This window comes from Ruditapes philippinarum, unplaced genomic scaffold, assembly GCF_026571515.1.
Source record: "Ruditapes philippinarum isolate M1 unplaced genomic scaffold, ASM2657151v2 ctg7195_1_1_1_1, whole genome shotgun sequence".
Taxonomy (NCBI): domain Eukaryota; kingdom Metazoa; phylum Mollusca; class Bivalvia; order Venerida; family Veneridae; genus Ruditapes; species Ruditapes philippinarum.
The window spans coordinates 151-18,727 of record NW_026867059.1 but is presented as its reverse complement, the minus strand read 5'-3'; the positions used below and the strand labels follow the sequence as shown (position 1 = coordinate 18,727).

At 32.1% G+C, this 18,577-nt stretch overlaps 4 protein-coding genes across 4 annotated transcripts; all 4 read left to right on the top strand.

Annotated features, from left to right (window-relative positions):
* Nucleotides 1-2,596: 2,596 nt before the first annotated feature.
* On the top strand, nucleotides 2,597-3,094 carry LOC132734684 (allene oxide synthase-lipoxygenase protein-like). The gene has a single exon (XM_060721473.1). The coding sequence runs from the start codon at nucleotides 2,597-2,599 to the stop codon at nucleotides 3,092-3,094; it is 498 nt and encodes a 165-aa protein (XP_060577456.1).
* Nucleotides 3,095-8,665: 5,571 nt separating this feature from the next.
* LOC132734682 (allene oxide synthase-lipoxygenase protein-like) lies at nucleotides 8,666-10,393 on the top strand. Its single transcript, XM_060721471.1, has one exon. The coding sequence runs from the start codon at nucleotides 9,254-9,256 to the stop codon at nucleotides 9,776-9,778; it is 525 nt and encodes a 174-aa protein (XP_060577454.1). The 5' UTR covers nucleotides 8,666-9,253; the 3' UTR covers nucleotides 9,779-10,393.
* Nucleotides 10,394-12,181: 1,788 nt separating this feature from the next.
* LOC132734683 (polyunsaturated fatty acid 5-lipoxygenase-like) lies at nucleotides 12,182-12,658 on the top strand. Its single transcript, XM_060721472.1, has one exon. The coding sequence runs from the start codon at nucleotides 12,182-12,184 to the stop codon at nucleotides 12,656-12,658; it is 477 nt and encodes a 158-aa protein (XP_060577455.1).
* Nucleotides 12,659-16,802: 4,144 nt separating this feature from the next.
* On the top strand, nucleotides 16,803-17,726 carry LOC132734680 (allene oxide synthase-lipoxygenase protein-like; the record flags this gene model as incomplete). The annotated part of the gene is given in 1 exon segment (XM_060721469.1): nucleotides 16,803-17,726. A coding segment is annotated over 1 exon segment (485 nt), but the record flags the coding sequence as incomplete, so codon positions are not given.
* Nucleotides 17,727-18,577: the final 851 nt, after the last annotated feature.

Sequence of the window (18,577 nt, the reverse complement as noted above, 5' to 3'; positions counted from 1 at the left end):
TCTAATACAGTTTCATTTTTATTTAGTTATTTATTTGATACCTAAATAGTTATAACTTAAAACGTTCACCTGCAGATAGCAGTCACATCAAAAGAATTGCAAATGAGGTCACGTATAATATGAAAATAATATTGTTATTGCTAACAAATTAAAAATCAGTATATTATTTTTTGAAACAGAGATATGTTCTTCTGAACTAATAATGAAATGTTAAATATTTACAGAGAACATAATCGCGTCAATGAAGACTAATTAAAAGTAAATTAAAAAGCAAATGATCTTATATCAATTCACTTCACAAAACCTTAGCATACCTATGATGTAAATACGTATTTCAACTCATAGTGTAAGATTCACAAATATCCAAAACGATAGAAAGTCAGATATGTAATTCAAACGAAATTGAAGATGAATACCACTTTGATTTTGCAACACGGTTGAAATTGTACAGCTTAAATGTAATCAAACATGTTCTGTTTTGTAATGATCCAGAGTACACTCCTATTATTGCTTGATTCGATAAAAAAAAACGTGTTGTAATTAGAGGATAATATTCACAGACAACTATTGTTTTATCATGCCATAGCAATCTTCTAAATATTTTCTGAAACTCCACTTTATTACCTAGGTGTGATGTTCTTCAATCGTCTGCTGTAAATACTTCCGGATAAATAAACAAGAAGGCTTTTTTTGATAACCTGACATATTTATTTTTGTATACATGATTAACTTACAAGCCATCATCTTGTTATGAAGTGAGTAAGTGAGTGCGGAGGTTACTAAAGGCCTCAACAGACGGTAGGATTTTGAAGTACAGCACCAATTAAAACTAAGATGTACAGGCAAATCTTAATGTGTGAAGGCTACTATTTCTTGATTTTGGAAACCTTATGTCGAGATGTAAGGGATAGGACATGTTCTATTTTGAAAATCTTGTCGTACCGATTTTTACAGACCTCCCACAATGACAAGTAACAGATAAGCAAATTATCTCCTGATAATGGATGTAATGAATGAAATTCCAGAACAATTAGGGCTAAAAGGTAAACAAAGTAGTAAGATGGGGTAAAAATGATGTTGAAAAACTCTTCAGGAGACCCAAAGTTGTGTTGTGTTCGAATCCCAAATTATTCCGAAAATGATTATGTCACGGTATTGAATTGTTCTCTAATTACATGAACTTGGGGAGGGGAGGTAATTTGTAGGCGGCCACATAGCTTAGTCAGTAGAGCCACAGTACGGTATTCCGAGGGTCCCAGGTTTGAGTCTCGGTCAGGCTTCACATTAAAAAAAAAAATATATATTTTTTAATGGATGTGTTTCAATCATTACTCATGGCGAAAAAAAGTATTAAGTTAGAAAAGTATGTAAAGAATCAATGTAAAGGGATCCTTTTCAGGGGAAACCTCAGAAGATTCTTACAGTATAGAATTACCGTCTGAATGCAAGTGTTGTATAGCTTTGAAAATTGTACATCTTATCTCTAATTAGTGCTGTACAACTAAATCCTACCGTCTGTTGAGGCCTTTAGGTGCTATGGTTTACAGTAACAGAGTAGAGTAGGTACTAGAAATGTGTATGGTTTTTTTCTCAGAAAAAAAGTTTATCAAGATTATGATGGGTTTTATGAATGGTGAGATGATACGTTCGTGTGTTCCGGAATGTAAGAAATGTTATAAAAGTACTTGAAACAACACTTATATAGGAAATAGGATACGTGACCACTTTGTCATCTCAATAAATACTATCTGCATCTTACTGTCATTTATATATGACTTGTGTATATAAAATATCTAATGTAACAAATTTTGATTTGCATAATATGCATATTTGAAGAAAGATCAGGTTACAAGGAGGTCGGTGAAAAGAACAACTAGAAACATTTTTGTGACGTGTTAAGGTTTCACCCTGAGGATATATGTTTTGCGGAAAAAAAATCAACTCGCAAATAACTGGCAATCAACAGTGTTCAGTTCAGAAACATCAAACATGTTACAATTATGAAATTATATGTATATAAATATATATGTGATTAGTGGCAAATGGACTTTCTGAGCCGTGTTATTAATAAATTGCTAGCAATTAGTACATTGAATAGTTGTATGTGCGCAAAAGTGCTGGCTCTGAAGTGTTAAAGTAAGGTATACAACACGAAATAACGCGGACATGCTTGAGATGTGATGGTTTAAAGTGGACGGGCTGATTTGTCGAGATTAAAACAATACCCGGAGTTATACTTTACAAATGTAGCACACGTTGACGGACTTAAAACATTGCATTGTTTAACTGAAAACAAAACTGGTAACTTAAGAAATTATTTATCCATTTATCCGGGAGACTGTTAAATCAAACTTCAGAAGCATTGTAAAAAGTGAGTTCATAAAGGTTGGATTGTACGTTAGTGTAGAAGTTTACAAAGGATTTAAATTGCAAACTGCAGACGATTTTTTGTCCGTTAATATAAAGACATTGTTTAGTTTTATGTTATACAGTTCGAGTGACAATATAAATTTTATCTGTGGTTAGTTTTTCTTGAGAATCTCATCTTTCTTTTCTTCATAAACATATCGATTGTATTTCTGTGAGATTGTAAGGAATGGCTGAGACAACAGTGAATAAGAAAACGGACTACATTGTGCATGTTAGAACAGGGGACCGGAAAAGGGCCGGCACCGATGCCAACATACGGATTATATTCCATGACAACCGCGGGAACAAGACGGACAAAATTCGTCTGCATAATGTTTTCAAAAATGATTTTGAATGCGGACATATTGACGAGTTTGTGATTCAAAAACAAGCCGAACTCGAAACTATTGAGAAAATCGAGTTATGGCGAGACAACTTTGGATTTGGAAGCCGCTGGTACTGTGACTATATAATTATCAAGAAAAAGGGCTCTGACACAGAATATAGTTTCCCAATTTACAGATGGGTGAAAGCAGACGTACATCATTTCTTTCGTCTGCACGACACAATGTTACCCCAGCAGGATCCTATGGCTGAGCAAAGATGGAAGGAGATGCAGAAGAAGCGAAAGAAATACGAAGTTGCGCAAAAGGTTCCGGATGGCCCTGCCCAGGTAAAGCTGTGACATTATATTCGCATTTCAAACGATTTTAGTTTCGAATGATTAAACAGGAAGTTATTTTGAAAATGCGATCCTTTCAGCACATTTTACTCATTTCTTTATCTGTCTGAAACGAATAGCCCATCTTGATACAAACTATCTCTTCTATGCATTTGGTCTTCAATACTAATGCATACGATAAACAGCGTTTTCCTAAAGTGACCATGTTGTGAAGTGTTTCTTCCATAGTTACATCGGGATTTTTTTTGCGTGTGCGCTTTATTTTTAGCATATATACGCCAGAGCTGAACATGCATTAATTCTGGAAATATCAGAAATAAAATATTTTCGAGCTACATTATAAGTTCATTGGCTAATATTCTTACGATTTCACAGAATACCCCCTACGTCTGTATTGATATTTCTGTGGTCTAGTTACCTATAACAGAGGTTAATGCATGTTTCCCTGTTGAACTATTGGAAATATGGAGCTTAAAAATAACACTACATACATGAAGAACCTATTTCCTCGTATTATCTTGTATTACATGCACACCTGTGTTATAAAAAAACAAAATAAGACACCTGTTGTATGTAATAGAGTAAACACACAAACGGAGTTGTGAAACATAACTATATAAGTAATAGACAGAGCATCGAAACACGAGGCTATCCGATTTGTACGAGGGGGCGTACTACGAGTATTAATCCGATTGCCGAGTGTTTTGATGTTCTTTCTCTTTTGTATCATAGTCAAACATAAAAACACGTTCCCTGTTGCCACAATATGAAACCCCAGAAAAAGTAACCAATGAACGAGCATCTGAATATGATATTTCTACCGCGTTTCCTTTCTCTGCAGTGACAATAAGTAAACCCCAACAAAAATGAGCCAATCAATGGGCATGCTCTGAAGTGCAGGTAATTAATACCTGCTCTCCAGTTAACGCACTGTGCATGTATATGTATACGATTTAACCCTGACACATTTTCAACAGAAATGCCCCCAAACTATGATACAACATTATATTAATTTCCATATACAATTACATATTTCATTTCGATACTTACTATAAATGAGATGACAGTGAGATGAATTACAGCGAATTTGTTTCCGTACTACGGTGGCATAATGGGGCCATCAGAAATATTTTTTTCTGCCACGTGCGCACGATAGTAGTTGTCGTTGAAGCTATCGCGTGCGCTTTTGATAGATAAAATATATCTGATGTCCCATTTATGCTACCGTACATATCCGAAATTTCACGGAAAAGGTCGAGCATTTACAAATTAATGTCATCATTTGGTAAACAGTGTTTTTATAAAAGGTTTATTAGGTTTTTCCAAATTTATCATACTCGCCTCGCAAGACATTCTCAAATTTAAAACGCATATGTTGTTGCAATAAATAACAAAAAAATTATGAATGAAATTTTTCTTGAGAATCATGAGTGCCGGTACTTAAGTATTAAAAATACGAATAAAGCGTAGCCTTTTCACTTATCATTTGTAATTTATATAAAACCTATATATTGTTAATAAATAAACTGAAATATTGTTACATTTATGAAGACAAGTTAAACAAGATGTGTTTTTACATTGAATAAAATCAATTCCAATGTGAAGTACAGACTGTTCGATGATGATACATGGAATTTTCCCCGCGCATAACCCACTTATCAGACAATATCATATGAATTTCATATGAGTTGTACTGTTAATTAATTAATAATGATTAACAATGAGCTTATTACAATGTTTACAAATCAATTGGCTAATTCAGTGTATATTGATAAACATACTTTCTATTGTTTAAACAAAGGATGTATAAGTTTATGTCTTGACGTTAAATCAATTTTTTATGCTTATCCGTTTACATGTACATGTTTACATTAGTTCACTTACTGACCACAGGAGCTTTTTGTGGGAGCTTTTTGTTCCGTCTACACTTCATCATTAGATGAATATCTTCCGTGCCCGAAAATAGTCATATCCGGTTCAATGTTATGTTATGAAGTATACTTCCGTTTCCGGAAAGATCGTACATTCACTGGTTGTTGTTGATATGACGTATGGAAATTCAAAGAAAAGGAGACAAATTCTAAAATTTAATATAAAACCATCAACTTGTAATTTTAACAAAAAATGCCGGTCCAAATTTCATAGTAAAGTGAAAGTATACATTGTTTTATCCGGCGGAATCATTATTTCCGGACAAATGGGAACTCAAAAATCGTATCTGACCAGAATGTCAGGCACAAAGTGACTTTTTGTTATATAGAATATTTACCTGGTGCAAATACACTACTGTTTATGCCTGCTTTGAAGATTCTATTCGTAATTGTTATTATAATTATTATAATTATTATTATAATTATTATTATTATTATTATTATTATTATTATTATTATTATTATTATTATTAGTTCTTTCTTAAATTGGCTTAAGCCTAAAATATGACTTCAAAACTGTCTGGTAACTTTCCTGCGTTTCGTATTTCAACAGAGAGATTTCTTTATGACATAATTATGTTTCCATACACGCTTGTTTATGTCCAGAAATAGACGTATTTCATCTTTTGTGTCAAAGGGGTGTTTTACTTTGGTCTAAAATAGAAATAAACGGTGTTAAATTCTTGTTTCCACCTAATATCGTGTTGATCACATTATTTCTTTTGAAGGACCATGTTCAAAAGCGATTATCGTATAAATATAGTAACAGTTTGAAGGGTCTTTTTTCCGTATCGGATATAGATGGTCGTAAAATGGACTTAAATCATGAAACCAAACTGAGAAAAATAAGGTCAAATATAAGTAACATAATAGCTACATATATATTGTCTAATAAAGACGCTAACCAAGTGTTCGTAAGGCTTAAATATAGGCTACATTGCATAGATGTACATTTAAGGTTGTCTCGCCACTTAAAACTCGTACACATTTGTACATTTGAGAATCATGAAAGTCTGAACTAATAACTTGTGTGAAAATATCAGATCATTCCCTCGCTCCGTTTTCCTACAATATTTACTTTTATTGTGCAAAATGACAAGAAATGAAAAGCGTTGCAACGTTTTTTCACTCAAAACCGGCTAAAAATCGCGCGCAAAAAAAAGATTTTCAATTCTACTCTGAGTATATTTCTTCATTATCTTTCTGCAGATTTTTTTTTCATTTTAAGTGCACAACTAAGTCTTGATCTGTAAAAGAAATTCAGGTTTTATTTTGTTGGTTTTTTTACCTCCGTAGAGCTTTTCTATATATGTACAATAGTCGTCTATATTGATTTTACTTGTATGAACGTCACGATAATCTTTGAAACAGAAAATCATCATTGTTAATATAACCCTACAAGTTACATTATATTTAATTTATAGTTGCCAGTTTCATTTCCGTAAATTTTCCTACAACCAGTTTTCGCAACACCGGAAAACCCGGATGGCATATAAAAAAAACTCGATAATTGTTGATGAATGAAATAATATAACTTATATGAATAAGGTTATTTTGTTAAATATATTGTTATATGACCAAGAATCTTAAAGCTGCATGAACGGCGTTAACAATCCACGTAAATTACCCAAAACAAAGAGGTTAAAATATGCACAAATAGTCCTTATATACTGCGCTCATAGTGGAAATATTGAAATACTCGTAAATACTTCTGTATCAGGCATTAATTGCACCTAACATTAAATTATTACTTGAATCCTTTTAATTTTCATAAAATCTAAGTACATTTTCCGCAAGTTTGATTTTCTTGAAATATTTTGGCTCATCTGCATGCAGCTTTAAACAATTCAAGCTGCATCGTGTAATCTGAATTATAGTAGTTTCATTATGCAACACTTGTATAATTCAAGTAACAATGTAAAATTAATTGTCAGGATATTTAAAATTTCCTGTAAAAACAATATAATTCACTTTCGATTGGATATTCAATTACTAGTATATCAGTCAGATATTTTCCATATTATTGTATTTGTTTCATTGTTTGTTGACTAACCAGGATATGCATTGCAATCAAATAAATGTCAGCATAAAATGACGTGATTTCTTATTGAAATACTAGTATTACATGAAATAACGCATACATGTACCATAAATATATCCATGCTGTTCGCTATCAGTTTCTCTACTTGTAACAGGGTTGGTAAGCAAACAGCTTGGATCCTGGTCAGACTGCGCGAATGTGCAGGCTGGTCTGGATCCATGCTGGTCGCAAACCCATAATGTTGGTTTTGTCGTGACGCGGCTCATTTCATTTTCCACTAATCTACGTTTAGACAATGTCCTTGTCACGAATAGGCTTTTGCCTTTACATTACCTTATGGTCGTCCCGCTTATTTAAATAATCTATTATGCTAATTTATGTAAGTAACATGCTTACATTAGATAGTATGGCTATCTGTTTTTTTGTTTACATGAAACTTATAGCCAAGATAAACGCATAAGTCAGAGCTCATCTGTAATACGATTATCAATAAGTTTGCAATAAGTTGAACAATTTAATCAATTAAATTGGTAAAAGTGAAAACTTAAAGAACGCCCACCAACGGCAAAATTCAAAATTTTGCAGGCTCAGTTTGATTGGGCTTTTTTAGGCGCAACTCTTCCTCTACATTGACCTCCACATCGCACCCCCAGCACAAGCTTTAGCAATCGCAACTTTTCGACCCCTTCCGTCAGTCTTCGGATACGGTTATAATAGATAAATGCCGAGGACAATCCGATTGAAGCTTCCTGTTAAATGAAAATTGAGTATCATTCAGTGAGCTCCGCTCGATTGATCACTCGAGAAATTAGATGCCATAACCCTATTATAGAATTTATGTTAATGTCATACTATTAACCCAAAAGTACCGCTTCAAGAATTCACTTTAGCATACTTACTGTAGTTGCCTCGAGATAAGCATTAAAGGTTGTTTTGTTTTTTTGTGTGTTTTTTTTTTCTTAATAAAAAAAGCAAAATTTTCGCGAACCTTGCAGGAATAATAAAGTGTTTGCACGTGAATAGTATAAAAAGATAAAATATTATGAAATTTTTCTAATAGTATTTTAACATAAAGCGTGACTAACGTTTTCAAGTTTCTCTGATTATATGACCTGTATGTCATATGATATATATACACAAAAAATACAATATTTAATAATACAATTACTAATTTAGAATTTCCAACTGCAGAAAAATTAGTCATTGTTTAATACTAATATGTTTGTGTTTGTTTTTTATTTTTCTCTCCTTCTATTTTCTCGCGATACGCAGACTAATTTTTTGAATATATAACTATATACTACATGTACTAGGCTTGAATGAAAGTTATTAGCTTTAGGCCTTTGAATATTTTTTTTAGGTTGCTGTGTATATATAATATAACACCGGCAGTAAAAGTATAGTTATTTCAATGACAAGAAGATGAATTAAAAATGGTAATAACTATGTATATATTTTCCACTTCAGTGAATATATGGTCCGTTTGTTGGTAATAATATAAATAAAAATTCCCTTCAAAGATGTGAACTCAACACAATGGAAGGTGGTTTCAAATTTCCTTAATAATGCACTGGTATTTACATTTTACGTTCTTCAACCGTACTACTATTTATGAAATACAGAGTATGACAAGTGCATATTTACTTTAGATTTAATGAAAAGAAATCGTCAATAAAAAACGTGTATATTCTTGTAAATCCGTGGTGTATTTTAGTAAATATAGGATATTAACGTCTAAAGGACGATATATTTTAAAATTATTGTATTGTTGGATTATGCTTAACATATTGACATAGTTGTTATCATAGCAAACTTAGGGGTAAAGAAATATTTGTTTGTCGTCAATAAAAATATGTTTGTAAGGTCATAAAAATTTGTGTGAAATATCCTAAATTTTAATAGGTATATTCTTTGGAATTCATAGATTTAAAATGGACAATGTACGTACCCTAGCAACAATAATTCGGTGTTCTTAATGGACGTGATGTGACCAGGGGCCGTTATAGCAATATCAAAGGCTACGAAGTGATAAGTGGGTTTTAACTAGACATCGTTACCTTATAAATCAAGTGGTCAAATTTTTAAAAGTGTCACGAAATAAATACCTAGGAAGGTGTACCATTGATTCATCATAAATTCACTATACAAACACAAAAAGGTCAGCCAGTAGTTACATCTTAACAAAACAAAATGGACCCCGTGGATTACGTGTTCACAGTACGGACCGGGGACCGTAAGAACGCGGGCACTGATGCTAATGTTAAGGTCATATTGCATGGTGATGGAGGACGGAAAACTGATAAAATGAAACTGCGGAATATACTGAAAAATGACTTTGAACGAAGTCAAATTGACAATTTTACTGTGAAAAAACAATTTAAAATCAGAAATATTGAAAAATTGGAATTATGGAGAGATAATTTTGGACTTGGAAGTGCTTGGTATTTAGACTATGTTAAAGTCCGTCGAAAAGATAAAGATACGGAATATTCTTTTCCGGTATTTAGATGGATTCCTGCAAAAACACATTTGATATTCCGGGTAAATGACACTTCTTTACCTCAGCAAGACCCGGAAGCTGAACAAAGATGGAATGAACTTAAACGAAAACGAGACAGTTATATTGTATGCCAGAAGATTACAGGTGGTCCGGCGCAGGTAATTAAATTATACTGTAGTACCTCTCTTAAAGGCCAAGTTCCGAAAAGAAAATAACCTTCAGCTCATATCAGAATGTTTATTTGCAATAATGGTAAATACCAAATGCCATTTAAAATCAACATTTTGCAATGTCGAGCTTTAACTTTCAATTCAGGTTTATTTCTTGTCTGATTTACATTTTAAATAAAAAGTAGGAGTAATTGTCAATATAAATATAACCGTATACCGCGGTTCGTATTTTAACAAAACTCGAGTTACATGTTCAGTGTCATATTTTCGTTGCCATCAAATTGGTAAAATCTGATTTTATCTGTGAAGTCATTAACATTATTTAAATGACTTTAGGCTTATACATGTAATGTTGGACACACACTAACAACGCATTTCATATAATAACGTTTGAAATGTAACAAATCTCAACACTTACTATTGATATATCTCTCTCTATATAAAAGACCCTAATCTGTCTAAATCAAATGATCAGATAAGTGCAATTCAGCACAGCTTATAATGTTTTTGTAAACAAAAGAATACATGTCAATGTTTGTGTTTAAATCTGTTTTTATTCCAATAAAAGAGTAAGGATCTATACCTGTCGGAACGATTTTTGGGTAACTTTTCCTGAATATCGCTACTTTATTGCATAGCAATTCCATGGTTAATATAATAATAGGGTAAAGGTTTTATTGTTAAATGATACATGCCATCGGGATGTTACTGTAAAATAACACGAGTGTTATTATACTTCATTTGGATGTTACTGTAAATTGGTTTCTGGTTATTATTGGAACGTGTCATTTATGCACTATCGGAATTTCTTGGGTTATTTTGTAGAAATATGCCCATTAATTAGTTTCAAAACTACCGGCAAACAAATATGCTATAAATATTTTTCCGCAACATCTACAGGAATTTCCAGAAGTAACCAACTAGAGAAAAAAGACCTGATTAGCTCAAGAACCTGTCATTCGTTAATAGCCTTGTTTAAATTGAAATTAAATTAGACTAAACACGTGTTTAATTAGTTTACGATAATTTTATGCATGCTTGATTTATTGAAATTATTGTAAACTAAACTGCAGCTGAAAATGCACATACTCACTTTTGAAACCCTCTGCAAGTAAGCAATTCCAGTAGGAAAATAGCGGTTAGACGAACATCTCTGTGTCTTGTCCAGGCACTAAAGTGGTTTTTATGTAGTTACAGAATATTATGGCAACTTTTACCTTAAATTTCTTTTAATCTCATCCTTTTATAATACTGGGATCTATTGGTATGAGTTCATACCTTTATTTTAAGGATATCATATCAAATATCTTTGATATAAAAAAGATTACATCATACCGTTTAAAAAAGCAAAAAATCATACCATCATGACCAAACCATCTTAAAATGTGCATAATTGCACTTTTAAGTTACAAAAATAGTTAGTAGTTGAAGATATTCAAACAGTTGTTTTCCAGCCAGCATTTCTTTTCAATACATAATAAACAGACGCTTCTAAAAAAATGAAACAAACAGCTGCATTGGTAATGAAGCATGATATTTCATTGACCTATGCAGGAAAAAGTTTGATATCACATAAGTCTGTTTTATGGAAACATACTCTTGAAACCTGACGGTAAACGTGTTATTAATATCGAAAGAATTTGCTATAATTCTGCAGGTATTACTATTGATATTGAACATTTTCACGCGTCAAGGATAATATTAATCCTCCGTTTCTCTAATTAATATACACACGAAAGTTGCCACTGTTATTTAATGGACTTATAATTCCAATGATGTGTTTTACTTTCGATTTTCACGAGTGTGTGTTTTATTTAATTATCCTCGTTTAGTAGGAATTGATGTCAGACGAAGCTGTTTCGATAGCTGCTATAATACATCTATACAATTAATTACAGAAAAAAGGAGATTTTTTGAGAAGTGAAATGTATATAATGAAAAAATAATTTTGGCACTCAAATTTGGCACTCGAGAAATCGAGATTGTTCTAGTGCTATGTATCATATGTGAATTGTAATAACTGAGTAATGTCGTGTCGTATTTAAGAACGGTTTTATTGTAAAGCTATCTTATCAAGAATATTTCAAAACATGCTAATAAGGTTTATAAGATAAAATAGCATGTTATCTAATATACGCGCGTGTTCCATCGTACAAAACGGATGTTGATTTTTAATTGGCTGAAAGAAATTTGAAGTGAGACATATAAAGTTTTACCCGGACTTTAAACCTTTAATAAATAAGTACGTTAGCAGAAACAACGTACTTTAAACAAAACTCGAGAAAGGAAATTTTATGAATTAAACAAAAGATATTTTGAAATACATGTATATATTAGTGTGTACAATATAAAATTTGTATAAGTTATAGAAGTGTAGTAACTTGGAAATTTACACAAGCTTATAATAATATAGTGTCATTCACGGTTACGTCTGTTTATCACGCGAATATGGGTGACGTCACATATAGTATTGACGTAAAAACTGGAGATAGACTTTTCAGCGGAACTGACGCTAACGTTTACATAAAACTGCACTGCAACAATGGTGATTCTACGGAAGAAAAACTCCTGGATTGCATGTTTAGAAATGATCTTGAAACTGGTCAACTGGACAATTTTGATTTCAAGCGCCAGAAAAATTTGTCGTCTGTCGATTTCATAGAATTTTGGCGGGACGACGCCGGTATCCTTGATGACTGGTACGTTGACTACATCAAGGTTACAAAAATGACGTCTGCAAAGGAGTTATACGAGTTCCCTCTGTTTAGATGGATAAAAGCCGGTACGAAATATAAGATTGTTAACTATGATACCAATTTACCGCAAACAGAACCGTACACAGACCAAAGAAAGATGGAATTAGAGGACAAAAGACAAAAGTATGAACTTGGGCCCCATTTTGAAGGAGCACCTAGTCAGGTATGATTGGAGATAATTCAAGATGTATGAGCCGCGCCATGACAAAACCAACATAATGGGTTTGCGACCAGCATGGATCCAGACCAGCCTGCGCATCCGCGTAGTCTGATCAGGATCCATGCTGTTCGCTATCAGTTTCTCTACTTGTTATAGGGTTTGTAAGCGAACAGCATGGATCCTGATCAGACTGCGCGAATGCGCAGGCTGGTCTGAATCCATGCTGGTCGCAAACGCACTATGTTTGTTTTGTCGTGACGCGGCTCAATAATAATTCACGGCAATTTAAACGGTAAATATTGCACATAGAGCTCCGAACCATGATGGTTGTTCATTATTATACGGTTGCCATGGTAGTTTGATGTGCAAGGTATGCAGAAGTAACGCATTTTAGAAGGGTCACAATGACAAAGAAATTTAGTGTTTTTACTGCTGATTTTTAACAATTTGTTCATGTTATACATGAAAACGAACGGTCGATGGGGATGGGGTGGGAAATAATCCGAAGATTGTACACAGCCTCATTTTAGCTACCACCTGTGATACATCTAATAACGATTCTTCAGGGCATCTGGTTTGTTTCTTACATGCAAACAGAAAGTAACCCATCTTTCATTTCATCTTCATAATTAAACACTAGTAGTCAAAAAGTGTTCTGTGATCTAGTAAAGCTTAAATCTGTTTTATACACGACTAGATTTACCATAGAATATATAAAACAGCATACATTCACTGACCTATCCAGACATGGTTTTAATTAACCATTTAACTGCTGAATGTGTAATGGATTTGCCCAAATTTTGAATTTAGAACAGTCAATACAAATTGCAAGGGATTTCAATATTAAAATATTAAAATTTAGCTACCAGCAGTATTGATCATACTGGAAGCAAAGGCTTATCTGCAGACCAGGGGTGAAGAAAAAAACACACCAAACAATGACCATTTTCATTGTTCTTGATATTTTATGTTGTATCATAGTTTGGGACCTTTCTGTTGAAAATGTGTCAGAGTTAAATCGTATACATATACGTGCACAGTGCGTTAACTAAAATTACAATGTATATTGCTAAATTGACTGGATATGGAACTTTGCTTAGGCAAAGTTTACCACACATCATCAAATTTTGGGAGTTTAACTGTTTCAGTCTTGGAAATGTGAGCTTAGAGAACGAAGCATAAATTTCATTCAGACTTAGAAAGGAGTACTAAGTGTATTTATGATATTATTCTAATATCAAGCAATTACCATATTTCTAATCAACCGTTGTGTATACTGGTATTACATTCTTTGTAGACAAATTTGAACCCTCGTCTTATGGTATTACTTTTTAATTTTCATACAAATAATTAAAGCAAAAGGAAGAGTTTTTCTTAATAAAAATATTAGTATCTAAACATATATTTCAAGTGAAATGAGTACAGTCAATAAAAATATCAAATAAAGACAGAAAGGCATGATAATGATCTATGAAAGGTGTAAAGGGGGGAAAAGATTAGTTTTGTTGAAAGTAGAATGACTTCACAATGATCAGCCTTTGCTTTCCCGCCACGGGGCAAGGTGAAGAATGTTGATGTAACATTACCAACTAGTTTAAGATATTTTGTTTGATGATACAGGTACAAATTAACGCTGACATACAGGGGGGATGAGAGAATGATCGACATGCAAACTAGCGTATTTTATATGTTTCTGTAATGTATGTATCAGGTTGCGTAACAAGTTGTTATAGACAGAGACTTTTATTTACTCTCTGTTATAGATTATAATCTATATAGTGACATATGTTACTAGATATATTGTTATATGAAACTGGTTATATATCCCCCAGATTTTGACCTGATTTTAAGGACGACATATGTAATTTAACTTCCCTGAAAAAAAGAGAAAATCAATTATAAATTAAATGTGTGCTCTAGATCTGTAAGCATTTATAACGTGACGATGTTACCATTACGTGTAATGATGACGATGATAATGATAATGATGATTATGATGATGATGAACTTACATGATCATCACGTGTGTTCTTTTTTATCGTGATATTGGGTTCACATATGCAGAAAACTTGTGTTATTTAACGGATTCACTTTTTTTATTAATTTTAGACTAAAGACATACTAAATATCGTGGTCCATTATTTTAATTTACTATATCACTGCGTTGCTAAATTGAAGTTATCCATGTAATCTGGGAAGACGTTAAATTACTACTTCCCAGATATAACGGGCAACAATACTAATTTTCGAGAAGGTTCCCTCTCGCCACCCGCAAATACGAGTCTTTTTTTTATCGAATCGCTTACGACTTCCCATAATAAAACTTGTTTTCAGATTTTATTTCCACATTAAGGACGGTGCGTCACTGAACCGTATCTGCTGTACATCTATTAAGGTGTTCCGTATAGGAATTTTTGTATCCGCCTAGTCAGCCAATAAAACTTAGAAAACGTGATGTTCGGGCAATTCAACATGAATTAAAAAGGGCATGTTTCAATTTCCTCCCACGAGTAATATGTTACTATTTATAGATTTGCTGATGTACCCAACTATGACAAATACCCATCAATTCATCCTACTTTATTTGTTATAAAATACTTTGCGGTTACCATTTTAAAAATATTCGTCCTACTTTTTACCTTGTTGTATTTTCATTCATAACTTTCTCAATGAATGTTAATTTGATTTTAAGAGTAGATAAGTTGTCCATTTATTAATTTACAAGTCTATATATGGGACATTATTTACTAAATAACATTATATCATTAACTAAAGACGCAGTTTTTTTCCCATAGCAGATTCTTCTTTACTATTTATCCCACATTATGTCATGTTCACACTTAAATTAATTCAAGATAGATGAAACAATAAGTAAGTTAAAATAATTCAATATATAATAAAAGAAACAAATAACGCGAGTTGGTCTACTACAGGAAAGAACGATGAGCTTTAATTTATTTTATTTATTTACTTATCTATTTTATTTATTTATGCTTGTTTGTTTGTTAAAACAAAATTGCGCCTCTGAGATGACATGGTCTTTGATATTGGCTGAAAGTGCGCGTTGCGCCGCCAGCGTCAAAAAACAGAACCAAAAGTTGCACGTGCATTTTAAGATTAAGTATGATTTTGGATTGGGAAATGTTACCGTTTTGAAGTTTCACAAAATATAGCTCTTTTCAAGAGAATTTATTGGAGAAAAACAAAACAAAACAACAACAACAAAAACAACTGAACGTCGGAAAATCGAACAAAAAAATCATTTACGTATATTATAGTTGTTTGTAAACAAGAAAGGTTTTATAATACATATGGAGCATTTGAAATTTAGACGCTTAGTCAAATTACATTTTACACTTTTATAGCATGATAAAGTTTGATAGTGACATTATACTCATTTTTTGTTGTTGTCATGTTGACAATAATAAGCTATATACTTCCAAAGATAGGCAATTACATGGTGATATATCAATAATTGATAATGACAAATGATAAAACTAAAATATAAAACCTGGCTTAAATATAAAAAGGCTGTCCTCACTCTATTTCTATTTATAAAGTTATCGTAACCATTAAATTGCGAAGAATCTTCTGTTCTGTTCTGTTTTATGAGAAAGTTCCGTTGGTGACGTGAGTTCATGATTAAATAAGATATAGCTTAAATGGCTAAATGAAAAGCAATCTATTAAGTAGTTTTGCAGCATTTATAGTTTATACGTACTTTTAAACTTTAACCTACACTAATGACGCAAATAATTAAACATCAAATAAAATATGATATATTTATATATCTATATATATTTGACTGTTATATATTTCTAATTGCATTTCTTTAATTTCATCGAATATGCTATATTAATTTAATACATGTGTATGTCAAAATATAAATTGCACTAAAGATCAATTAACTTAAAAGTTTTAAAAGAAGAGAATTCAGAGGATTTCCATTTGTTTCAACTAAAATGAAATCCCATTTTAATATCGCAAAACAAACAAAAACAACGTATAACATTACCAGACTTAACTAATATACAGTAGTGTCCCTTTTAATGTACGTTTGAACAGTCACGCTAAATTTATATTCCTACGTTTAAATAAATTCGTTTTTATTTGACAACAATTCAATTCAATATACTATTTCATTTAACTAAAATACAAGTCCCTGTGTGTAAAATTTACTCTATAAATACACCTGTGACGCGTCATGGTCTAGCGATTTTAAAGTTGACAAAACTTCTAAAGGACGCCGACTTTTATCGTAAACACGAACTTTTACGGTAGTATGATAAACGCATTATTACTATAAAGTCCGCAAAATTAGTATTGGAAACAGTATTACAGTGAATAGGCGGAGTTAGTATCGAGATCTCTGGACTGTTGTTGTACATATTAGATAAGATAAAAGCGCATGTCATTTTGTATTTTGTCAACTGTATTTGAATTGTGTACTACAGTGTATGCTCTTAAACTTTTACCTATCGGAATTTTGATTGATTTATTGACGTTTAAAAAAAAATTGACAAATATTTCATAGTTATTGGAATTATGGATTAAATGAGTTAAATTTAAGTGACAGGATTTGAAATAAAACAATGGGTGCTTGTTTAGGTGTGCAAAATGCACAATTTGTGATTTATGTAAAGACTGGAGATAAGAAGCATGCTGGTACAGATGCTAATGTAAAGATTAAACTGCATGATAAAAATGGGAATAACACTGATGATTTAGTTTTAGATAATTTCTTTCGTAATGATTTTGAAAGTGGTCAGTTGGATGTTTTTCCTATTAAAGATTTGAAAATAAAAAATTTTGATGGGCATGTTTGTCGGGTGGAATTTTGGCGAGACAATGCTGGACTAGGTGCCGACTGGTATGTGGATAAAATTGTTGTTGAAAATAGAAAAACGAATGACATATACATATTTCCGGTCTTCCGGTGGATTAGACCAGATTATCATTATCTTATTGAACACTTAGATACGTCGCTACCCCAGTGCGATCCTCATCCGGATCAGAGAAAAGAGGAGCTTGAAGCAAAACGCGAGGTGTATCAGACGGCTCAGAAAGTTCCAAACGGACCTGCGCAGGTATAGCTAAATGGTCCCTGTATAGTCACATTTTGTATAAATATTTATGTATTAAACAAATAATGTGGTACAAATTATCAATATGGATAGACTGATATTTTTTTAAATAAACTGCCATGAGACATGCATTTATTAATAAGCAACATTTTCTTATTCAAAATTATGTTTAAACAATTTAGATAATAAGTAGATACTTGACTTTTTTAGAGTGATATTCAATTTGACATCCCTGGGAATAGAAAACTTTGTTCACAATTGTATAACATACAACATCAAATGTTATGCCTGTCTGATTTTTATATATTTAAAAACAGATTGTCATCTCCCTTTAATGGCAATTAAAGCAGCATTCCTTTTTATTGTAAACTAGGTTGATTTTTATCTGATGTCATGTGAAAATTGACATCAAGTGTAAGAAATTGCATATAAAGATAAATATTTTACACAGAAATTTTATTACAGATTTAAACCACAAACACTACTATATATTACATTTTTATCATTTGACCTACTTGAGTGGTTTAAAATAAGAGCTTGTATAGTCTTGTAAATTGATGATGTTTATTATGTATGAAACGTTTATGTTAGATTTATCCTATTTCCGGTGCAACATGACCTATTTTACATGTTTTACATTGAAAATTGATGGTGAATTGTTAATATTTTACCTTAAAGTGACATTATGTGCATCCAAGTGTATATTTTGATTGAATAAGTGAAAGTCAAAATAAGTTAACATTTTGCTATTATGAATTCCTTTCAGTTTTATAACTCACTTCACATGAATGATAAATAATTCACATGGCCCATAAATAATATCAAATATCCTTCAGAAATTAAC